The following is a 25,721-nucleotide window of genomic DNA, read 5'->3' as shown; positions in this document are numbered from 1 at the left end:
TTAAACTACTTTATTTTTAATTTGATTACATACAATTTTGATAAAAAAAAGTCAATAGTACACAATAAAAAAACATAAGCAAAAACTACCATCTACTGCCTTTTTGAATTATTTGTTTGTCTTTAAAGGGGAACATTATCACAATTTTAAAAGGGTTAAAAACAATAAAAATCAGTTCCCAGTGGCTTGTTGTATTTTTTGAAGTTTTTTTCAAAATTTTACCGGTCCCGGAATATCCCTAAATATAGCTTTAAAGTGCCTTATTTTCGCTATCTTCGAAACCACTATCCATTTCCCTGTGACGTCATACAGGGCTGCCAATACAAACAACATGGCGGTTACCACAGCAAGATATAGCGACATTAGCTCGGATTCAGACTCGGATTTCAGCGGCTTAAGCGATTCAACAGATTACGCATGTATTGAAACAGAGGGTCGGAGTATGGAGGCAGATAGCGAAAGCGAAATTGAAGAAGAAATTGAAGCTGTTGAGCGAATAGCTATTGACGCTTTTCGGCCATAGCGTGGGTGTACCTAATGAAGTGGCCCATAGCATGGCTGCCTTATTAGCATCGCCGGTAAATTGTGCAGACCAAACGATCAGGACTTTTGCATCTTGTGACACTGGAGCAACTTAAATCCGTCGATTGGTAAGTGTTTGTTTCGCATTAAATGTGGGTATCTAGTTTCAAATGTACATACAGCTAGCGTAAATAGCATGTTAGCATCGATTAGCGTAGCATGTTAGCATCGATTAGCTGGCAGTCATGCCGTGACCAAATATGTCTGATTAGGACATAAGTCAACAACATCAACAAAACTCACCTTTGTATTTTCGTTGACTTAATCGTTGCAAATGCATCTGCAGGTTATCCATAAATCTCTGTGCCATGTCTGTCTTAGCATCGCCGGTCAAATGTGAAGACACTCTGGCAAATTCAATGGGGGTCTGGCGCCAGATTTCTTGCCAGTGGTGCAACTTGAATCCCTCCCTGTTAGTGTTGTTACACCCTCCGACAACACACCGACGAGGCATGATGTCTCCAAGGTTCCAAAAAATAGTCGAAAAAACGGAAAATAACAGAGCTGAAACCCGGTGTTTGTAATGTGAAAATGAATATGGCGGGTGTGTTACCTCGGTGACGTCACGTTCTGAAGTCATCGCTAAAAGACCGATAAACAGAAAGGCGTTTAATTTGCCAAAATTCACCCATTTAGAGTTCAGAAATCGGTTAAAAAAATACATGGTCTTTTTTCTGCAACATCGAGGTATATATTGACGCTCGCATAGGTTTGGTGATAATGTTCCCCTTTTAAAAATCTTGTGTGTCCAAGTCAAATTCCCTGATTTTATAAACATAAATAAATAAACATATGTATAAAAATAAGAACATCCATCAAATCAGACTGGTATTAATCCATACTGTATACTGATATTACCCTTTGTGTTGACACCACCAATTTATGGATTGATCCCCTTTTCGTGATGTTAGGGATGGATATCGAATCCGGTATTTTTTGGCACAGACCAAATCCCGCCGGTTCTACCTGGCACGGATTCTTGTAAGATCCAACGGTGCCATGCATCGTTACCTGGGTTGCACGTGATGTCAACTCAGCTGCCACCCACTACGTATTATTGATATTGAAAGACAATCGGCAATTGGGATCACATACTTTTCCACAAAAATGTAACTATGCTGATCAGTGGCCAGTAGATTGGAGCATCCCTACTACCGTATTTTTCGGAGTATAAGTCGCTCCGGAATATAAGTCGCACCTGCCGAAAATGCATAATAAAGAAGGGAAAAACATATATAAGTCGCACTGAAGTATGTCGCATTTTTGGAGGAAATTTATTTGATAAAATCCAACACCAAGAATAGACATTTGAAAGGCAATTTAAAATAAATAAAAAATAGTGAACAACAGGCTGGATAAGTTTATGTTATATGAGGCATAAATAACTAACTGAGAAGGTGCCTGCTATGTTAACCTAACATATTATGGTAAGAGTCATTCAAATAACTATAACATATAGAACATGCTATACGTTTACCAAAAACAATCTGTCACTCCTAATCGCTAAATCAGATGAAATCTCACACGTCTAGTCTCTTACATGAATGAGCTAAATAATATTTGATATTTTACGGTAATGTGCCAAACTATGAAAAAAACTCAGACTTATAGTCCGAAAAATACGGTAAATGTATTTGGACATCTTCCAGACAACAACAAGACGGCAAAGTGCAGAGGGGCGGGAAGACTCCACGCCACGGAAACCACTGGGCAGCCCGAGCAGAGCGGCCTCCACACCTACTCGATCTGGACTCTCCGAGAATAGGTGTGATGGATATTTGTGTTGATTTTCTTCATATGAGCTTTGTGATATTAGTTAGTGTGATATCTCCAAAGGATAAGAAAGTTAATTACATGGTTTGTGCTTGTAGAACAGCTGTGATGATATTAATATTGCACTATTATGATATGTTATAGAACATGTAAACTATTGCTATATACTGTATAGTTGTGGTAGTTTTAATGCAGTCTAAACATATTTAGTTTTCATGCTTGAAATGCACACATACAGCAGTACTTTGGGATACATGTTTAATTGTTCTGTGACGCAGCTCATTTCTTAAAAAATGTGAAACGGCACAAGCAAATTTTTCCATAAGAAACAACGTAAATATATATAATGGGTTCCAGCCTTGACAAAAGCCCATCTTTTAGTAAAGGTTTGTACACTTTGAACACAATATAGAGTGCTATACAGTATTGTATATTAAACATAACAAGGGGAAGATGGATCAACTTTGTCTTTAATAACGAGCAAAACAACAACAAGCTATGCTACTGTCCTCTGAATGCGCTGCTCTGCCAACACACACAGAAGGTGCTTTGGCGCCCTCACAAACAATCAGAAATAACAGCAATAATAGCGCATATTAAGAAGTCAAATCCACTTACATTAACGTTGGCAAAAGAGGAGCTGACGAGAAAGGAGAAGCCAGTCGGTCGGAAGAAGGGAGGGGTTGGGGGGAGGGGCTGTTTGTGCACGCTTAAAAGAGGTGCTACAAACAAAAGGTAGCTCTTCTCTTTCGTTGTGAAACAAGTTTGCTTTGGCATATTTTCCAGAAAAGTCGTGTCTCATCAGACTTAAAACTCGCTGTGGTCCAAAGCCTGCCTTGTCGATTTTTTCGTACTTGAGAGCACCATTGATGTACTCCTTGCTAACAGTCTTTTTTTTTTATCCTCTCAGCGATTCCCTCCTTTTTTCCACGGTAATTTGTTGTGTTTGTGGGACTCGTATTGAGTTGGCAAAATTGACATAACTTGTCATTAGGAGAAAAAACACAAAGAAGGCACACATGCTGAAGCATGGAGAATGGACTGTTAGTGTACTGCGCAGAAAGTGACGTGAAGAACCCCGCCTTCCTAAAACCGCTGTGCCTCCAGGCGAGACACGAAATGAATGAAGCCTTCATACAGAGAGACATATTTGGCTCAAACTAAAAGTTTGCAAAAATAGGGGTTATTAAATCAAGGTTCCACTGTATTTTAATCATTAGCTTGGTAAACATAATGATTGTCTGACCAGGATTTACAGATTTCGGGTCATGAGCAGTGTAAAGGAGGGACGGGTTGGTAGGGTAGCCATTTTTGAAAAGCATGCATACGAGCAGTTTAGGCGAGTCACAAAATGTCATGAATGTGATACGACTATGACAATAACATAGTATTGTTTTTTTAAATCACTTCCTCCTTATAAAATATATGATTGCCAACAATCCACATTGAAACAATGCTGGTTGATGCTAGAGAAAACACTGGTATTACTTATTTTAGAAACTTGTTTTGGCACTGCTTTTCAGGGGTGAAAAAAGAAAGCGACTCCTGAACTCTAAAAGTGACTTGACTGAGGACTACCCCAAGGAAAACGACTCCTCAAGGTAAAAGCAATTTCGAGATGTACTACTTTATGATGCTGCATGTTTCCGTAAACAGTCTTGGATGAAAGTTAAGACTTAAATTTTGTGATCTAATAACTTTGCTGATTTGTTAATAATTGTTGTTTTCCCGGCTAAAATCGCTCTATCCTTTAGCCTATAACAGACTTGTGAATTGTCTCAGGGTGAAAGACTTATTTAAGGTTTGTGAGTAACTCGATTCCTCTTCCTTAAACAATGGTGTATTTAATGGTAAATCTAAAAGCATAACAGCTTGTATTATGTTCCAACATGTTTACTTCACCCATGCAGAGGAAGGATGAAACTAATGCAATGTTTCCCATATATCTATATATATTTGATGCGGACATTTTTCAACAAATGAAAGTTGACCAGCCACAAATTCGTATTTGCAGCTTCGGGTTTGCCCTCGTTCAGGCTCTAGACTTTGTGTGACCCTAACAAGATTTTATCTGTGGCCCCATTTTGGTCTTAATTATTACTTATTTAGTATTATCATTAGAATCCCACCTTAACATGTAATAATCATACAACCTGTTGTTATTCTCTTAAATATGATTATGAATTGGTGAAGTTTCCCTTTACTTCAAAGGGTAAGGTAGATAATTGCTGATTGATCATCAATGGATAATAATTAAGGCTGTAAACCAGGGGTGTTAAACTCAACTACAGAGTGGGACAAAATTTTAAACTGAACAAAGCCGCGGGCCAAGGTTGAACAAATTAACTTTTTACTAGGGACCCAAACAAGTTTTGCATTGAATATTGAACGAGCAAGGCTTGTATAACTTTATAGTGACATGCAAAATCGATTTTCAAATAATAATAATAATTTAAAAATATCAATGGTATATTAAATAAAATTTTAATAAAAAAATTAAATGCCTCGTTCCTATTTGCAGCTTTCTGATGTAAATATCAACATTAACTTGGCGGGGTTTGGTGGTAGCGGGGTGTGTATATTGTAGCATCCCGGAAGAGTTAGTGCTGCAAGGGTTTTGGGTATTTGTTCTGTTGTGTTTATGTTGTGTTACGGTGCGGATGTTCTCCCTAAATGTGGTTGTCATTCTTGTTTGGTGTGGGTTCACAGTGTGGTGCATATTTGTAACAGTGTTAAAGTTGTTTATACGGCCACCCTCAGTGTGACCTGTATGGCGGTTGACCAAGTATGCATTGCATTCATTTGTTTGAGTGTAAAGTCCGCTTATAGTATGGAGAAAAAGCGGACGGGACGACAGGTTGTAGAGGACGTTGAATGCAGTGCCTTTAAGGCACGTCCCCAATGATGTTGTTTTTGTGGAAATCGAGAGAAATTCGGGAGAATGGTTGCCCTGGGTGATTTTTGGCAAGGGCACTGAAATTCGGGAGTCTCCCGGGAAAATCGGGAGGGTTGGTAAGTATGAGTATTAGCGGTGAATGCGGTGTTATAACACCGGCGGGCCAGCTCTAATGTTAATTTGATATTGCCTCAAGGGCCAAATTAAATTACACGGTGGGCCAAATTTGGCCCGCGGGGCAGAGTTTGACATCCATGCTGTAAACTTTTGGGCACCACCTTAAAGTAATACATGTTACTAGTAAAAGTAATGGTGTTACTAACACCGTTATTACAAACACTGCTTATGACAGGACACGTGTGTTTATATTTTGGTAATGGACCTGAATACTTTTTTTGGGGGGAGAACATTCAGCTGGACTTGCAAAAAACACTTAAAAATGTATATGTGGAGAATATTCTACTATTACATAACCTAATCTTGTCTTTTCTTCTTCTTTTTTTAGCAACAACAAGGCCACTTCGGACCCATCTCGGAAGTTTTTACTAAGTTGCAAAGAAAAGCTAAAGCAGGCAGAGGAAAACCGGAGTTTAGGTAAAAAAAAAATATATATATATATATATATATATATATATTTTTTTTTTTGTAGTATATATACAACATTTTTTTTTTACTACCCTCAGGTCCGCTGGCTTCAACTCCCCTACAGCCAACATCATTCTATGGCAGTCGATCTGTGACTAAAGATTATGGCCATAGCCATTCTTTTACAGACAGGTGAGATTTTTTTTTAGTTGTGAAAGTACAGTTTTCATGCAAAAATATGTAAACTGTGTTTGGTGTTATAGAACATATTATGTTCTGATTTGTTAAAAAAACATTTTCCAACCTTTTTTTTAAAACCTACAATGCAGGAATTTTTACAGACTTGAATGTAGTAACATTTGTATTTCAGGCCATCAAGTACATCACAGACTCCCCCAGCCAAACGTACTCTTCTACTGCCGAATCACTCCACTCCTTTAAAGAAAGTACGTCCCTCCCAAGATTATGGTGGCTGGAACAAGCAGAGACCCTCAACTACGGCCCAGCAGCAGACTCCCCTGCAAGGGTAATTGCTTCTCAAATGTTCTCTATTCAAAAACTAATACTTAGAATTATGTCAAGTTTACATCAGATTTCAACAATATGAGCTATTTTTATGACATTCTCAAAACAAAAACAATATTTTAGAACCAAGAGAAAATCATTTTCCTGGCTCTACTGATTACTTCAAGTAATTAGAATATTTTTTCAATGCATCAGGTCTAAAGAAACAGACATTTGGGCCTGCAAAACAATCCCTTTGTTAGAAAGTGTGTTTATAATCAGATTTTCCAGCGGTCTTGTATGGTTGTCTGCAACGTTCCCTCTAAGGTATGCGCCTGTGCAGTTGCACACTGCTCACGTGTCCTGTGCACACGGCAAATGTAGGCCGCGCACAAAATCGAATATAAAGATAAACGCATAACAGTGTGCATGTCTGCCGTCGCTCACATGTGCGCCACTGAATGCTCAAGGAGTTTTGGCGTTTGCTCACACATGAAAAATTGGAGGGAAAATTGGTTGTCTGCATCACTTTGTTTGATTAACATCAAATATTTGCATTTTTCCCCGCAGATTTTCAAATTTGGGCAACACTTGCTACATGAATGCTATTCTGCAGTCGCTCTTCAGCCTCCCTTCCTTCTCCAATGACATGCTAAGGCAGAGCATTCCCTGGAAGAAGGTGCCCGTCAATGCATTGCTCAGGTACCAAGGAAAATGACATCCGAGCCTCTCTGTAGTCTAAAACACCACTGCAGCTGTTTTAATGTGGTTGTATTGGACTTCCAGGCGTTTTGCTCATCTTTTGGCTAAAAAGGATGTGGGCTGCCCGGAAACACAAAAAGACCTATTGAGGAAAGTAAAAAGTGCTATTTCCTCTACTGCTGAGCGTTTCTCTGGAAATACACAAAATGTAAGATATGCTTTAGCAAAACCTTTGTTTGTGGTTTAATAGTGTTGCTCTTAAAGGGGAACTGATCTTTTTTTGGAATTGTGTCAAACATTCAAAATTCTTATATAAGACAAGCACTCGTATGTTTTTCTTTTTTTTAATGCATTCTAATTTGTAAATAAACGCTAGCAAAAGTCAGCTAACAATAGAGCCAATTCCCGTCATTAAACCTAATCGCCTATAAAGCACTCTAAAAACGTCTTAAAGCCTTCCTCGTTTTCTATAGGGTAAACACTGTAAGTATATGTAATATAGTAACAGGCATATTCATAATAACATGTATTATTTACTCATGTTGCCCATTTTAATGCGCATTAATTTCACAGACTCATCACAACTTTCGCTTTTCCCTGGGGCGGTAAGCTCGGTTGGTAAAGTGGCCGTGCCAGCAACTTGAGGGTTGCAGGTTCGATTCCCGCTTCCGCCATCCTAGTCACTGCCGTTGTGTCCTTGGGCAAGACACTTTACCCACGTGCTCCCAGTGCCACCCACACTGGTTTAAATGTAACTTAGATATTGGGTTTCACTATGTAAAGCGCTTTGAGTCACTAGAGAAAAGCGCTATATAAATATAATTCACTTCAAATATAATTCACTACTACTATACTGTATATCACGGCAGACTTCATAAGTGACAAAGAAGATTTTGGGACAAATCATCAAATCATAATCCACCCGAAGGTTTAAAAAAGAAATTAGGTCCGCAAACTTGTGTTTTTTTCGTGTTTGTCAAATTTGACCAACTTTTCAGTTAATGGCCACAACCTTGTACTTTGTACTTGTAGGCATGATTTATAATTTAGAATGAACTTTCAACAGTTTGGAGGCAAAGCAGCGGCAGCAGCAGCTGACTAGCTCAAAACGTCAATAGAGCAGCATAAGCTAGTTAGCTCGCTGTGACCACGGCGCTACTAAAAAATAGTTTGTCTGCTTTAGCCCTTATAATAACAATACCGCTACTACTTGGTTAATATTCAGGTCACGGGATGTACCGTATTTTCCGCACTTTAAGGCGCACTGGATTATAAGGCTCACCTTCAATGAATGGCCTATTTTAAAACTTTGTTCATATATAAAGCGCACCAGATTATAAGGCGCACTGTCAGCTTTTGAGAAAATTGGGGGTTTTTAGGTGCGCCTTATAGTACAGAAAATACAATAAATTGTTGGCGGTGTTTTTCCTTTATAGGCGGGATAGCGTTCTCCCGTCAGCTGTATTGATAGGTAGATAGATAGATAGATAGTACTTTATTGATTCCTTTAGGAAAGTTCCTTCAGGAAAATTAAAATTCCAGCAGCAGTGTACAGAGTTGAGATCAATTTAAAAAAGTAAAAAGTAAATAATGGGGGTTTAAATGGAAACAAAATAGAGAAATATTACAATAAGAATAAAAAATAAAAAGCAACAATGGGAATAAAAATATAACAGTAAAATAAGAATATAACAAGACAAAGTAGGCAGTAGTGACCATGTCATGAAAAAGTATTGCACTGTTATTGTTTTGCATCCCCTGTCATCCTAGTACCCCCTGCCCCCCGCCCCAGAGAGGAGTTGTACAGTCTAATGGCGTGTGGGACAAAGGAGTTTTTGAGTCTATTAGTCCTGCATTGTGTTGTTAGCCACCTTGTACTTACAACTTAGTATGCATTAAAAAAAAGAAAAACATGTGGTCTTATCTTAGGTAGGGATTGTGAATGATAGACACAATTCCAAAAAAGAAGGAGCAGTTTCTCTTTAAGCTGTTTATTAGAAGAAAAAAAACACACTGTTAAGGAAATAATGATTGTACACTGTGCTTTAAAGAAGTTGCATGTTACGCCATTTACCAGGACGCACATGAGTTCCTCAGCCAGTGTTTGGACCAGCTGAAAGATGATGTGGAGAAAATTAATAAAAGCTGGACAAGTGAAGTTGCATCCTCATCTGGGATGTGTGAAAGTAGCCATGAGGCAACAGCACACTCGCCGGCAACCAAGGCGGACCCCAGTGAAGAAGTGGACACCTCTCGCATCTACACCTGCCCTGTGGCTGTTAATATGGCATTTGAGGTGCAGCACACAATCACCTGTAAAGGGTAAGCTGTCACTTGGCTGACCGATTCTAGAGATGACTTGGTCTGTAGTAACTTCTTGATTCCGCAGCTGTGGCGAAGTGGTGACCAAGCGTGAGCAATTCAATGACTTGTCCATCGACCTACCTCGGAGAAAGAATACCCTCCCACTTCGCTCTATCCAAGATTCTCTGGATCTGTTTTTCAGGGTGAGTTATTTGTCAGCTTTTGCTTAAAGTTCTGTCTTCATCACATTTATTTGCGAAGCAACATACTTGCACGTAAAGTGAATGGTTGTACATTTACTAATAGTTTGTTTTTTTTACAGTTAGAGGAAATTGAATACCTTTGTGAAAAATGCAATGGAAATGCAGCCATGGTTACACATAAATTCAGCAAACTACCAAGGTAACTACTCCAATTGACTTGGAGTAATTCGTGCAAATGCAGACATTAGTGGAATTAAGAATTTCTGTTGTGGCACTGTTCATGCATTTATATTTAGCCTTTTCGGTCCCTATTAAAATATGTAATCGAAAAAAGAAAATTAAGTACTGGTTTTGCTAAAAAGTCTTCTTCTCTCATGCAGAGTGCTCATCCTGCACCTGAAAAGGTACAGTTTTAATGCCCAGCTATCTCTGAACAGCAAGCTGGGCCAACAGGTGGTCATACCACGCTACCTGACCCTGCTCTCTCACTGCACCGAATCCACAAGGCCCCCCATCAGCCTGGGTTGGAGTTCCCAAACGTAAGCCATCTATCAACCAATCTAACTTTGTTTGTCGAGCACTTTTCATACACAGGCGAGTTGCAACACAAAGTGCTTTACTCCAGAAAAAAGAAGAAAACACACGCGAACACAGCACTACTGACATCAAAAAAACATGGCATGGAACTGAAGAATAACTAAAATAAACTCCATCTAAAAATTTTATAAAACATATTTTAAAATGTACGTCAAAAATATAATTAATATATGAATGAAACATAGAGAGAATAATAGCAGTAATACCGTATTTTTCGGATTTCATAGTTTGGGTGCGACTTATACTCAGGAGCGACTTATGTGTGAAATTATTAACACATTACCGTAAAATGTCAAATAATATTTCCATTTTCTACCGTTTATTCCCTTTGGGGTTGCGGGGGGCGCTGGTGCCTATCTCAGCTACAATCGGGCGGAAGGCGGGGTACACCCTGGACAAGTTGCCACCTCATCGCAGGTCCATCCATCCATTTCCTACCGCTTATTCCGTTTTGGGGTCGCGGGGGGGCGCTGGCGCCTATCTCAGCTACAATCGAGCGGAAGGCGGGGTACACCCTGGACAAGTCGCCATCTCATCGCAGGGCCAACACAGATAGACAGACAACATTCACACTCACATTCACACACTAAGGCCAATTTAGTGTTGCCAATCAACTTATCCCCAGGTGCATGTCTTTGGAAGTGGGAGGAAGCCGGAGTACCCGGAGGGAACCCACGCATTCACGGGGAGAACATGCAAACTCCACACAGAAAGATCCCGAGCCTGGATTTGAACCCAGGACTGCAGGAACTTCGTATTGTGAGGCAGACGCACTAACCCCTCTTCCACCGTGAAGCCTCATCGCAGGTCAAATAATATTATTTATCTCATTCACGTAAGAGGCAAGGCCTATATCAGAATAATTGGAACTGCAACTGACGATGACTCTGACGTAAGCGACGTACCGATAGAAGAGGAAGCGGCGCATTGTCTACCTTTGGAGTTGGCAGAGTTGTTTAGAAGCGACACCGAGGAAGAAGATTTCATCGGATATATCGATAAGGAGTGACAGTTTGGTAAACGTATATCATGTTCTATATGTTATAGTTATTTGAATAACTCTTACCATAATATGTTACGTTAACATACCAAGCACGTTCTCAGTTTATTTATGCGTCATATAACCTACACTTATTCAGCCTGTTGCTCACTATTCTTTATTTATTTTAAACTGCCTTTCAAATGTCTATTCTTGGTGTTGGATTGTATCAAATAAATTTCCCCAAAAAAGGCGACTTATACTCTTGAGTGACTTTTATGTTTTTTTCCTTCTTTATTATGCATTTTCGGCCGGTGGGATTTATACTCCACAGCGATTTATAATCCTAAAAATACGGTAATAGCAATAATTACAAAATAACATATGATTTTTTTTTATGTGGCTCTCTGGCAGTAAAAGGTTGGTGCCTCAGGATCGGCGAGGGTTGCTATAATAAAAAGCGGGTCATGTAAGAGGGCACAAAACATTACTAAAATGTCCTGTGTCATTTGTAAAACTGAATGAATAAATAAATGTATCTCTTGTTTCGTCCGTTCTGACAGGTCCAGACCCCTCAAAACATCCCAGTCCGTCAATTCCTCGACAGCACTAGTGCGGTAAGTCTTGCATAACATTAAAATTGAGACACAATTCAATTAAAAATATTTACATCCAGTTAAAAGCAATACGTTCCGCACATTGATTCTCATATGTGCACTGCAGAATATTAGAAACTCTTTATTGTTTGTAGGAGGGTTGGTGGAAAGTTAGTCAGTTCCAACAACACATCAGTCCTGGTGGATTCGGACAGTGAGGAAGAGCCTATTAGAAAGGTAAACGTTAGCCGCAAACGACAAATCATCTGCTGCCTGCCAGAAGATGAGGAACGACTGGAAGAGGTAACTGTGCAATTGCAAACTTGCATGTTTTTATTTTTGCTAATTTTTATACACTTTTTAAAAATATATATTTTTTTGTCCTCAGCGGGGAGCACCATTGGATCCAGCACACTTTGGTGGTATAAACGATGATGAAATGCTAGAAGTTGCGCTGGAGATTAGTCGTCAAGAGGCGGGTCTCTCCGCCACTCCATCCCTTCCTTTGGAGGACGAGCCTACAAGCAGTCCAGACCAAGGTTTTGGGGACACAGACGCGCATGACCTTGCTTATCACACAGAGCTGCTGAACAGCGACACTAAACAGCCTACAGGTATGTGCGTAGAACAAACTTGTTTTTGCGTTATAATTTGGGATGCAGGTTTTTTTTTTTTTTTGTTTTTTACTCATACTGATAATTTAAGTCTTTTTTTTTTTTTAATTTAGATTTAACTGTAGTTTGTGCACACACGGAGGTAAGAAAGATTCAAACTAAGTTGGATTTGACAAACTACCTGTAGGTTTGTGCTAACCAACTGTCAGTCACATGTTTTGAGGGGTCTCTTCTCCGGCATGAACCGTGCCCTTGGTCCATTATAATCTTACTGTTGCCTTTTTGCAAAAAGTCTTGGGTGTGTTTTATTGATCATTATTTTAAATGGGAGCTGAATTTTGCCCATCATTCACATTTCTTATTTGAGACAAGAAAACATGTTTTTTTTTTTGTTTTTTTTTTGTTAAGTCGTAAATAAATGGTAGCAAAAGTCAGCTAACAATGGCGGTAATAGAAATTGTGCCATTACGCCATAAAGCGCTCTAAAACATCCACAAACCTCCATCAACGTTTTATATACACACTGAGTATATATCTAATGTAGTAACAGGCTGTGGAGGACTCGCATCTCCAGGTTCCTCGGACCACCAATGACGGACATGACAGGCATGTTAGACCCGCTCGACATCCATTGCTTTCGGTCCCCTAGAGGGGGGGGGGTTGCCCACATCTGAGGTCCTCTCCAAGGTTTCTCATAGTCAGCATTGTCACTGGCGTCCCACTGGATGTGAATTCTCCCTGCCCACTGGGTGTGAGTTTTCCTTGCCCTTTTGTGGGTTCTTCCGAGGATGTTGTAGTCGTAATGATTTGTGCAGTCCTTTGAGACATTTGTGATTTGGGGCTATATAAATAAACATTGATTGATTGACTGTTTGGAGATTTTCCTTATTTTTCAACAAACCCCCTTCTCTGGTCGCTTTTCAGCACTTTCCTCATGTCCTCGTCTCGCTCTTCCAGTCGCTTTTCAACCTTCCGCGTCTTTGTCTCAGTCTCGCTCCCGCTCGGGTTCATTCTCGGCCATCCACTCCGACTTCACCAAAAACCTCCTTCCCGGCTGCTGCCCTTTTATACAGTGACAGGTGATGAGACAACTGCGCCCAGGTGGGCCATCGACACACCTGTCGCCCATTTTGGAGCCGGCCCCGGCGCCCCCTGCCTCGCTGCAGGTCCGCAGGCCACGCCTCCTCACACAGGCTTATTCATATAATGTAATATTTACATATTTTTGTCTAATTTTAAGCAGACGGCGGCGTATTAATATCATAGGCATCTCACAAGGTTTGCTATTTTCTTTAATAACAACACTACTAATCATGGCAGACTTCATGAGAGGCAAAAAAAGACTGCTCTCAGACAAATAATGCTCCAGAACCTTCTATTTCTGAGCCTGAACATAATGAGGATGATCTACAAGTTTTAGAAGCTGAGTGATAAGCACATCAAGCAAGTTGCAGTATTGCAAAGAAATACACAATACGAACATAATAAAACAATCACTTTCTGTACAAAGGCTGTGATGCTGGTGTGTCGACTGATTAGATGTTCATATCGTCCCGTTTAGTTAAATAATTAATCCTAATCTTCACCCAAGTGCCACACATGAGCGTCTTTTTGTGTTTCTCCTCATCTCAAGGTCTAAGTTGAATGTCAAGTTGACCAACTTCTCAGTTTATGGCCACAACCTTCTACTAAGTTAGAGGCATGGTATATGATATATAAACAACTTTTACCAACTCAAAGGTGATGTAACAGCTCAGTATGTCAATACTGTAGCTGCATTAGCTAATTGGCTCTGTAATCACGTTGCCGCTATAAATACTTTGTTAGCGCTTATAATAACAATATCGCTAATACTTGATTAATATTCAGGTCACATGGAGTATTGTTGGCGGTTTTTGCATGTTTCATTTTTTAAGGGCTTTATTGGCGCAGTGGATTACTCCTATTAGCTGCATGGTCAGCCACCTCGTACTTGCCCTATATTACGAATTAAAATGTTTTTAAGAAAAACGTGTTTTCTTGTCTTACTTGAGGATTGTGAATGATAGGCAAAATTCTCCCCCACAAAAAGTGCAGTTCCCTTTTAACACAAGTTGAGCTGGACATATTAATGGACCTTTTTGAGTTTTTTATATATATTTTTTAATGCAAATTCCTTATTTCATTTGATTTATAATGAATATTTTAAGTGCAGTGCTTATTTTGTTTTCAACATTTTTGTGTGTTTAGCTGTTATGCACAGAATGTTCTGTTCATATTTAAATTTTGTATTCTATTTTTTTATTTGTATAACACTTTCGGGGCAGTAGTGGCTATATTAAAATTGTGCTATATAATTAAATAAACCTTGACTTTTCCTTTTTTTTTATCAGTTACTTGAGCTACTTTTTAATAATAATTATCATGCACCTCTAATTTTGATTGTCAATTATTGTCTTTTTGACTATTAGAACACCAGAAATGTCCTAATAATCTTTGTTTGCATTCCCTGTATTTAGATGTGTTGGATTCTCTGGACTTGACCATGGATGAAAACAAAGAGAACCAAACTCCTGACAGTATGCAGCAACAGGGGGAGCCAGATTGGGTTCTGCAGTACAATTTAGACCAGGAGAGGGAGGAGCAGGAGTTGCAGCAAGCGCTGGCTCAGAGCCTCAAGGAACATGTACGTGAGAGGAAAATAATTTTACAACAATAGTGTGTGAATGTGAGTGTGAATGTTGTCTGTCTATCTGTGTTGGCCCTGCGATGAGGTGACGACTTGTCCAGGGTGTATCCCGCCTTCCGCCCGATTGTAGCTGAGATAGGCGCCAGCGCCCCCCGCGACCCCAAAAGGGAATAAGCGGTAGAAAATGGATGGATAATGTCTCTTTCATTATAATTTAGTGTAATCACTCATGATGTCAATGTAGGTGCTTAAAAGCGGACATACATGAAAAAAACTGACTTTGATTTAATGTTTACACATATTTAGGTCTATGGGGCACATGCACTGTAAAATTGCACAACCAAGTAAATGTTGTGCTAGCTATGTCAGAAAGTGTCTTTCAGAAAGCTGTGTAGATATTTGGCCTGATTTTGATATTGAACATGCGGGCCAGTCACAGTTACACAACACTGTACTCAGACTTTTTCCACTTACGACTCGGAGGCTCCCTGGGTGAAGATACGCTATTGTCATTTCTCAGTAAGTGAAAACGCAGAACCAGTGTATTAAGTGTCTAAAAAGGTGCTTTATTATTAATTTTACATTACCTCGGGTACAAGCGACTGAAATGACTTTCCTCGGCCGGGTGGCGGGTCTCTCCCTTAGAGAGGGTGAGGAACTCAAAGTAAAGCCAATGCTCCTCCATATCGAGAGGAGCCAGATGAGGTCATTCAGGCATCTGCTCAGGATGCCACCCGAACTCCTCCCAAGGGAGGTGTTTGGGGCACGTCCGACCGGCAAGAGGCCAAGGGGAAGACCCAGGACACGTTGGGAAGACTATGTCTCCCGGCTGGCCTGGGAACGCCTTAGGATTCCCTGGGAGGAGCTGGATGAAGTGGCTGGGGAGAGAGAAGTCTGGGCTTCTCTGCTTAGGCTGCTGCTCCCGCGACCCGACCACAGATATGCGGAAGAAAATAGATGGATGGATACTACAATCATACTTCTCCCGCATTCAACTTTTTGCTCCCCTTTACGCCATTCCAAGACCCTACCTTGCCAGTCCCACGCTTTGCAGAGGATTTTGGGAGTTGTAGTTTATTTTCAGACCAGCCAACGCTAAAGTGCCAGAAAAAAACTACACACGGCAAGTTTTCGTTTGATACCATCACTATGTAAAGCGCTTTGAGTCACTTGAGAAAAGCGCTATATAAAAAATATAATTCACATTCAATTCACATGCCTCAGATTTTAAAACCGCAATATGGCGTTATATACAATACTGTTACATACCTACTATTTCCACCACTAAACCTTTAAAATGTGCTCACATTTTTGCTGCTACAGGTCGATAAAAAGGAGCCATATTGAATGTTTGCCAGCAAAAGAGAGCGAGCAAGCATACAAAGTTTCCAGCAGCGTAGCAGATAGATTGATTCAACCTATTCATAACCTTGTAATTGGGCAATCGGCTGGTTTAGTTTAAATTTGGGTCGAAACAGGTTCCGACGCTCTCACGCTGTATGACTTAAAACCAATTTCCGATTCATATTGGTTATTTATTACACTCCTAATACCGTGAGTAGTTTGTGTGCCTGTTGAATAAAGTCATCGTTCCCGCTGTATTACAGGAAGCCCAAGAGATGAGAGAGGATGATGATCTGAAGAGGGCCACTGAGCTCAGCTTGCAAGGTGGGCCACCTGTCATTCATTAGTAAATCAAATCTTGTACTTGTTTTTCAACTCAGATAATCTGTGTAAGGATTTTGGTCTTCTGTTCCTTCCTCAACTGGCGTCTCCTACTACTCGTAACACACAACCATATGAATTTTAATTTTCTTGTCGCCCATCAGAGTTTAATAATTCTTTGCCCGAGCTGTTGTGCTCTGATGATGATTCTGGCAACGAAGACGTGCTTGACATGGAGTACACTGAAGCAGAAGCTGAGAACCTAAAGAGAAATGCGGAGGTAGGTTACATACTGCTGCCATAAAACATCCCTGCTTGTTTTGAATTGTAATTCAGTTATTTTAAACACATTTTTATAGTAAAGATACATTGAGCGAATGTATATATCTGATTTTTGTTACTATCAGAATGTTAAAGTAGGGCTGGGCGATGTGGCTAAGAACCTAATCACGATGTAAGTGTTGCATATCTGTCGATATTGATAATTATCGATATTTTTAAGACCTTTTCAAAAGTAAGGCCAGGAGAAAAATATATTGAATGTAAACATTTTTATTTAAAATGTAATGTTCCTCTGATTATAATCCCCTCAGCTATCAAGGCAGAAAGGAAACGTCAACAAAACCATTCTAAAATTACATTGTGAACACTTTACAGTACTTTAAAATGAAGGTGCAAAAGTAAGGAATGCTTTAGAAATGCTTGATAAAGTGTAAGAAAGTATTGTGTGAAAATGTAAACCTAAGAATTTTTATAAGCAGGTTTAGTGCCAGGAAGTTATGGCTGTGCTCCAAAGGGTGACCATGGCTACGGTAGTGTGGTTTTGGTGGGGACTGAAGCCTTGAATCATGGGGACGGCATGGCGAAGTTGGGAAAGCGGCCGTGCCAGCAATCTGAGGGTTACTGGTTCAATCCCCACCTTCTACCATCCTAGTCACGTCCGTTGTGTCCTTGAGCAAGACACTTCACCCTTGCTCCTGATGGGTCCTGTAGGCGCCTTGCATTGCAGCTCCTGGCATCAGTGTGTAAATGGGTGTATGTGGAAATGGTGTCAAAGCGCTTTGAGTTCCTTAAAAAAAAGGTAGAAAAGCGCTATACAAGTACAACCCATTTACAGGCCACATTTGTCTGACTACGGTCCATTTTGAAAAAACTCTTAAAAACTGTCATTTTGTTAGGGTGACTTTTCCTGTTTTGTCAAATTATTTCGTTCTCTGCACCTCTCACTTAGTGCAAATAATCAACCACTGGACAACAAAAATTGCGCAAATAGACTCGATAGTTGATACTGTTACCTGATTGGCTGTTAAAGGGGAACTGTACTTTTTTTTTTTTTTAATGTTTACCTATTGTTCGCAATAATTATGAAAGACATGTTTGTTTTTTATGTTTTATTGCATTCTAAATCAACATAAATAAAAGTCTGGGCTTCACGGTGGAAGAGGGGTTAGTGCGTCTGCCTCACAATACGAAGGTCCTGCAGTCCTGGGTTCAAATCCAGGCTCAGGATCTTTCTGTGTGGAGTTTGCATGTTTTCCCCGTGAATGCGTAGGTTCCCTCCGGGTACTCCGGCTTCCTCCCACCTCCAAAGACATGCACCTGGGGATAGGTTGATTGGCAACACTAAATTGGCCCTAGTGTGTGAATGTGAGTGTGAATGTTGTCTGTCTATCTGTGTTGGCCCTGCAATGAGGTGGCAACTTGTCCAGGGTGTACCCCGCCTTCCGCCCGATTGTAGTTGAGATAGGCGCCAGCGACCCCAAAAAAAGGGAATAAGCGGTAGAAAATGGATGGATAAAAGTCTGCTTAGAGCGGAGCTAATGGAAGGTTCTCTATCCGCCCTTAAAACCCAATTTAAAAAACATTCCAAAAGCTCTTAAAAAAACTCCATTTAGTACTTGGATATTAACCAATTATTAGTGATATTGTTAGTGCTAACACAGACAAACTATTAAGAGCGGCGACATTATCACTTCTGTGTCACCCCATGTTTACATGGTCTGCTGTTTCCTTACTTCCCTACTCCTTGTAAGTTTATTGTAGATCAAAAATCATGCATCTCACCATCAGACATCTGAGTAGGTAATCCGACAAGTTGGGATTCTTTGACAGCCGTTTAGGACCTGGAACTGGTGCAAACGACATGAAAAGCGGTTGTGCAGTTCAGTGATCGAGGGAAAAAAGCCAACTTGATGCGTTTTTTAAATCAATGCGCCATGTATGCTTGAAATAATCAAAATAATTAAATATTATCCATGCACCTGGGGATAGGTTGATTGGCAACACTAAATTGGCCCTAGTGTGTGAATGTGAGTGTGAATGTTGTCTGTCTATTTGTGTTGGCCCTGAGATTAGGTGGCGACTTGGCCAGCGTGTACCGAGATAGGCTCCAGTGACCCCGTAAGGGATAAGCAATAGAAAATGGATTGATAAATGTGCCTGTTACTACATTACATATATATTTATATCATGTATAAAAACCCTAATGGAGGTGTTTAGAAGTTTTTTTTAGGGGTCCTACAGCGTCCATTGTAAGCAGACTTTTGATCGAATGTATTCAATATTTTGAATATATTTAAAAAAAAAAATCATCCATTGTGTGATGTCTTTCATAAAGAGTGCAAACCATGGGTGTCAAACTCTGGCCCATGGGCCAAATTTGGCCCGCCGTGTAATTTCATTTGGCCCTTGAGGTAATATCAAATTAACATTAGAGCTGGCCCGCCGGTGTTATACAGCGGCGATGCCTCTCTTACACTGCATTCACCGCTGATACTCAAACTTGCCAACCCTCACGATTTTCCCGGGAGACTCCCAAAGTTCAGTGCCCCTCCCGAAAATCTCCTGGGGCAACCATTCTTCCGAATTTCTCCCGATTTCCACCCGGTCAACAATATCGGGGGCGTGTCTTAAAAGCACTGCCTTTAGCGTCCTCTACAGCCTGTCATCACGTCCGCTTTTCCGCCATACGAACAACATGCCGGCCCAGTCACATAATATATGCGGCTTTAACGCACACAAGTGAATTCAAGGCATACTTGATCAACAGCCATAAGGGTCACACTGAGGGTGGCCGTATAAACAACTGTAACACTTTAACAAATATGTGCCACACTGAAGCCACACCAAACAAGAATTACAAACACATTTCGGGAGAACATCCGCACCGTAGCACAACATAAACTCAACTGAAGAAATACCCAGAATCCATTGCAGCACTAACTCTTCCGGGACGCTACAATATACATCCCCGCTACCACCAAACCCCGCTCCTCCAATTTTTATTAAAATGTTATCTGATATGCTATTGATATTTTTTAATCATTGTTATTATAATTTGAAACTCGATTTTGCAAGTGACTATAAAGTTATATAAGCCTTGCTTGTTTAATATTCAATGCAAAACTTGTTTGGGTCCCTATTAAAAGGTTAATTTTTTCAACCTTGGCCCGCGGCTTTGTTCAGTTTTAAATTTTGGCCCACTCTGTATTTGAGTTTGACACCCCTGGTGTAAACGATAGGCAAAATTCCCAAAAAAGTGCAGTTCCCCTTTAACATTTCACTCCCACGGATCAGTGATGACTTCCTGTGGTGCTCTGTTACCAGAGAGCGAGTGCCTTTGTTCATGCAACCAACCTTGCTTCGAAACTTCAGGTTACTTCGAACAAATAAGGAAAAACAATACTCAAATGTTTTCAATTGAACATATTTTTAAAATTTATATGGATTACATGTCTATCGCAATATATATTGATATTGTTTTATCGCCCAGCTCTGTTACAGTGCAGAGCATCTGCCATTTTTCCCTCTATTGTTCATTTCCTCAACTGCAAAAAGCTGTTTATTATGGAACGGCCTTTATATGTATACATACTTTTAAGAATGTAAGCATGGTAATGAATCGTAATTTTTTGCTGTGGTGATATGATACACTATAGGATGTGTTAATACAGGATTAATATGGCCCCATTCTTCACGATTTACCTGACACAAGAAATGTGAAAAATTGGGGGGGATGCACTATCCACTTCAGCTGCCAGATGGCAGTGGTGTTTAATATCTTAAAATTCCAACTTTGACCACAACATCACTTGCTACGTAGAGTGGCACTTTCCATTGTTTTCAGCAGACTGCATTGCACACAAGAGCCACCCAGAAATGGGGGCATATGAATCCCTTCCCCAGTGTAGTTTACTACATGTCTTACAGCATTACTCTTCTAAAAATCCTGCTACATCTTACCCACAGTGTGGAGATTTGGCCAATTCTTTTCGACTCATCAGTGTTGTCAGTCACATCGGGAGCAGCTCGTCCTCCGGTGAGCATTTAACCGAGTTGCTTTTCTTCCCACTTGTGTGGAGGTTGATTAGTGTCTTTTACAAAATCTTTATTGGACACTGTATTAATGTCACCAAACTTTATGCGTTTTGACTGTTGTGATCTTTTTCCATTAAATATGACAAATGTAATCAAATAAAAAAATATGTTTTTGAAATTCAGTTTGTTAGAACAGTGTTTTAAAATTCAGTGCAGAAAAATTAATTGCAACTCAAGACCCACTTATGATTAATTATGACTCAAACAATCGATCTGGTCTCAGAACCGGCCAATGAGGTGTCAAGTTTGACACAGGCTCCAATTTTTGCATACTAAATTCTAAAACACTGTTTTCCTTTTCTTTTTGGTTTATTTCGAACATGAACACACTTAGAGCAAAATACATAATAATAATAATAATAATAGATTTTATTTGTAAAAAAACACTTTACGTGCCACAGTGTAAAAAAATAGTAATAATAATAAAAAAAAAATATATATATAAAACTAGAAACAGCCCAATAGCTAAAACCAGCATGCATCTCTATAAAAAGGCTTTTTTTTTTTTTTAATATGTGTTTTTAAGCCTTTTTTAAAAGCATCCACAGTCTGAGGTGTCCTCAGGTGGTCAGGGAGAGCGTTCCACAGACTGGGAGCAGCGGAGCAGAAAGCCCGGTCTCCCATAGTTCATAGAATTGGTTGCAAGAGGTTAGCCTATTTGGAGCGGAGGTGTCGTGTGGAGGATTTGGGGGTGAGCAGTTCTTTGAGGTAGAGGGGGGCATTTCCATGGAGGCACTGGTGGGTTAGTAGGGAGATTTTGAATTCAATCCTGAGTGGAACAGGAAGCCAGTGAAGAGATTTGAGAGTTGGTGTGATGTTGTCAGGATCCTCGCAGCACTATTTTTTATGTACTGTACATCACACAATTTCATATAATTTCTGTTTACATCATGTCCGAAAAAGAGTATGAAGAAGCAAAGCTTATTTAATCCTACCACTTTCCCAGTTCAGAGTGTCTACAAATATATACATTCATTTACTGACCTTTTTATAGTAAAATGACATCCGTGAATGAGTAATACAACAGTTTTGTAATATGTAATTAGTTTAGTATTTTAACAAACTGAATTTTTAAACACATGTTGCTCACATTTTTATTCAATTAAATTGTCAGCATCATTAAATGACAATTGAAAAAATTCAAAGGCAAGACGTTAGGTTACATAAATTCAGTGTCCAAAAAAAGCTTGCGTAATAAAGACACAAATTAACCTCCGTACACTTGACTTTTTGTTGTTTGAAGTACTGCTAAAATGCATTGACATTTTTTGTCCACTTGGTGGTGCTACTATACAAGTTGTGTATGCTTGTTTCAAGAATGTACACACAAGCCATTGTTTAGGGACAAACAACATTTCACCACACACAGTATGACACCCAACACTTGGACATGCACTCTATTCAGCCCATATTCAAGTAAGCAAAGGCAGCTTGTCAGCGTCTCGTTATTCCCCCAAAGGACATTACATCAGTGACGTGTACGACATGAAGAAGCAGTCCTGGCTGACGTACAACGACCTGGACGTGTCCCGCACACAGGAAGCAGCCGTCCAAAGAGAACGTGACCGCAGTGGATATATCTTCTTCTACATGCACAAGTAAGCTGGCAACTTCCTTGATGTGAATGTGTCGAAAGGGAAATTAAATGGTCTGTCTCTGCTCAGAAACTGCTTTGTATCAAACAACGGTCCTAGTGTCAATTTTGAACAGTGATTCTCAAACTGAGCTTCATCTAGTGGTACTCCAAAGAATCCCTTAATTATTGTAATGATCTGTTTCGAACCGCTAATAAAGGTTTGTCAGCCTTCAATGAAAGTTGTTTCAATCCAACAACTGTAGCCATAGTCGATGCCAAAATAAAGAAGACAGGAATAGAACCATCTTACTCTGTCGGTTTTGTCTCTTAATTACCGTATTTTTTGGAGTGTAAGTCGCACTGGAGTATAAGTCGCATTTTTTGGGGAAATTTATTTGATAAAACCCAACACCAAGAACAGACATTTGAAAGGCAATTTAAAATAAAGAATAGTGAACAACAGGCTGAATAAGTGTACGTTATATGAGGCGTAAATAACCAACTGAGAAGGTGCCTGCTATGTTAACCTAACATATTATGGTAAGAGTCATTCAAATAACTATTACATATAGAACATGCTATACGTTTGCCAAACAATCTGTCACTCCTAATCCAGTGGTTCTCAACCTTTTTTCAGTGATATACCCCCTGTAAACATTTTTTTAATTCAAGTACCCCCTAATCAGAGCAAAGCATTTTTGGTTGAAAAAAGTAGATAAAGAAGTAAAATACAGCACTATGTCATCAGTTTCTGATTTATTAAATTGTATAACAGTGCAAAATATTGTTCATTTGTAATGGTCTTTCTTGAACTATTTGGAAAAACAGATGTCAAAATAACTAAAAACTTGTTGAAAAATAAATAAGTGATTCAATTATAAATAAAGATTTCTACACATAGAAGCTGAATTTCCCCAATGGATCAATTAAGTACTTTTTATTCTATTCTATTCTAATCATCAACTTAAAGTGCCCTCTTTGGGGATTGTAATAGAGTTTCATCTGAATTCTAAACATTTCTTCACAAAAAAAGAAATCTTTAACATCAATATTTATGGAACATGTCCACAAAAAATCTAGCTTTCATCACTGAATATTGCATTGTTGCATTTCTTTTCGCAGTTTATGAACTTACCATAATAAAGAAGACAGAAATAGAACCATCTTGCTCTGTCGGTTCTGTCTCTCTTAATTATCGTATTTTTCGGAGTACAAGTCGCATTTTTTGGGGAAATTTATTTAATAAAACCCAACACCAAGAACAGACATTTGAAAGGCAATTTGAAATAAATAAAGAATAGTGAACAACAGGCTGATTAAGTGTACGTTATATGAGGCATAAATAACCAACTGAGAAGGTGCCTGCTATGTTAACTAACATATTATGGTAAGAGTCTTTCAAATAACTATAACATATAGAACATGCTATATAGAACGTTTACCAAACAATCTGTCACTCCTAATTGATAAATCCCATGAAATCTTATGCGTCTAGTCTCTTACGTGAATGAGCTAAATATTATTTGATATTTTACGGTGATTTCACAAATAAGTCGCTCCTGAGTATAAGTCACACCCCCGGCCAAACTATGAAAAAAAATGTGATTTATAGTCCGGAAAATACGGTATAGTCCTTGCAGACTATAATTACTGGTTTGCAAAAAAAATATGTTTTAACCCAAATTGGTGAAATTAGATGATCTCCCATGGTATACCAGACTGGTTTGAAAAACACTGGTTTAGTATGTTCACTCTTTTATTTAAGGATGAAATTGCAATAAGAAACATATGTTTAATGTACCGTATGATTTTTGGATAAAATAAAGGCAATGATGCCATTTGTTGAGGTCCCCTTATTTAGAAGTACATGAAAGTACCGTATTTTTCAGACTATAAATCGCAGTTTTTTCATAGTTTGGCCAGGTGTGCGACTTATGTGTGAAATTATTAACACATTACCGTAAAACATCAAATCATATTATTTAGCTCATTCACATAAATAAATGATAAATGGGTTGTACTTGTATAGCGCGTTTCTACCTTCAAGGTACTCAAAGCGCTTTGACACTACTTCCACATTTAGCCATTCACACACTAATGGGAGGGAGCTGCCATGCAAGGCACTAACCAGCACCCATCAAGCAAGGGTGAAGTGTCTTGCTCAGGACGCAATGGCCGTGACGAGGTTGGTACTAGGTGGGGATTGAACCTGGGACACTCGGGTGGCGCACGGCCACTCTCCCACGGCGTCAAGAGACTAGACGTATAAGATTTTACCGGATTTAGCAATTAGGAGTGACAGCTTGTTTGGTAAACGTATGTGATGTGCACGCCAGCTTTCTGAGGGATCGCTTGTGCACGCCAGTTTTCCGAGACTCTGTATTTAGTTAGCGCAGGCAGCATGAAGCAGGGCTTTTATTGTGAAGATAGGAAATGTGCACTCGGCCTTTAGAGTTTTGACGGAAGGTACGGCGCGAGAGTCTGTTGAAATAAAAAGTGTTTCTCGCCTTCCTCTCGGTCATATTTTCATAATAATGATCTTGCAGCAGCCAGCGTCATCTCACAAGACCCTCCGGTACCGTGAATGTCATTTAAGTGACGTCTTGGTGAAGATGGATGATCACTAATTTTTAGGTCTATTTTTTTTAAAAGCCTGGCTGGAGATCGACTGACACACCCCCCGCGGTCGACTGGTAGCTCGCGATCGACGTAATGGGCACCCCTGCTCTAAAGTAACAGTACTCTTACTTGAGTACAATTTTTTGGCTACTCTACCCACCTCTGCATATGACGTACACTTATTCAGCCTGTTGTTCACTATTCTTTATTTATTTAAATTGCCTTTCAAATGTCTGTTCTTGGTGTTGGGTTTTATCAAATACATTTCCCCCAAAAATGCGACTAATACTCCAGTGTGACTTATGTTTTTTTCCTTCTTTATTATGCATTTTCGGCAGGTGCGACTTATACTCCAAAAAATATGGTACTGAAAACTACCGAAGTACAATTTGGTACCGGTACCAAAATATTGGTATTGGGACAACACTACCCGCATGTCATCTTTGTAATCAATCAATGTTTACTTATATAGCCCTAAATC

General features: G+C 39.5%; 1 protein-coding gene across 1 annotated transcript in view; it reads left to right on the top strand.

Moving 5' to 3' along the window:
* The window catches only part of usp37 (ubiquitin specific peptidase 37), a 38,881-nt gene that overhangs the window by 11,817 nt on the left and 1,343 nt on the right, over positions 1 to 25,721 (top strand). Inside the window, exons 5-23 of the mRNA XM_061918368.1 lie at positions 2,232 to 2,347; positions 3,879 to 3,956; positions 5,757 to 5,845; positions 5,935 to 6,028; positions 6,207 to 6,362; positions 6,911 to 7,042; positions 7,127 to 7,250; positions 9,120 to 9,364; positions 9,432 to 9,549; positions 9,669 to 9,748; positions 9,930 to 10,088; positions 11,689 to 11,742; positions 11,877 to 12,024; positions 12,110 to 12,335; positions 14,834 to 15,000; positions 16,611 to 16,671; positions 16,833 to 16,948; positions 20,917 to 20,986; positions 22,505 to 22,643. Coding sequence (XP_061774352.1) covers positions 2,232 to 2,347; positions 3,879 to 3,956; positions 5,757 to 5,845; positions 5,935 to 6,028; positions 6,207 to 6,362; positions 6,911 to 7,042; positions 7,127 to 7,250; positions 9,120 to 9,364; positions 9,432 to 9,549; positions 9,669 to 9,748; positions 9,930 to 10,088; positions 11,689 to 11,742; positions 11,877 to 12,024; positions 12,110 to 12,335; positions 14,834 to 15,000; positions 16,611 to 16,671; positions 16,833 to 16,948; positions 20,917 to 20,986; positions 22,505 to 22,643 — 2,372 coding nt within the window. The remainder of the gene's footprint in view (positions 1 to 2,231; positions 2,348 to 3,878; positions 3,957 to 5,756; positions 5,846 to 5,934; positions 6,029 to 6,206; positions 6,363 to 6,910; positions 7,043 to 7,126; positions 7,251 to 9,119; positions 9,365 to 9,431; positions 9,550 to 9,668; positions 9,749 to 9,929; positions 10,089 to 11,688; positions 11,743 to 11,876; positions 12,025 to 12,109; positions 12,336 to 14,833; positions 15,001 to 16,610; positions 16,672 to 16,832; positions 16,949 to 20,916; positions 20,987 to 22,504; positions 22,644 to 25,721) is intronic.

The sequence above is a fragment of the Nerophis ophidion genome, linkage group LG13 (assembly GCF_033978795.1).
Source record: "Nerophis ophidion isolate RoL-2023_Sa linkage group LG13, RoL_Noph_v1.0, whole genome shotgun sequence".
Lineage (NCBI taxonomy): Eukaryota > Metazoa > Chordata > Actinopteri > Syngnathiformes > Syngnathidae > Nerophis > Nerophis ophidion.
This window is presented reverse-complemented; position numbering and strand designations above follow the sequence as displayed.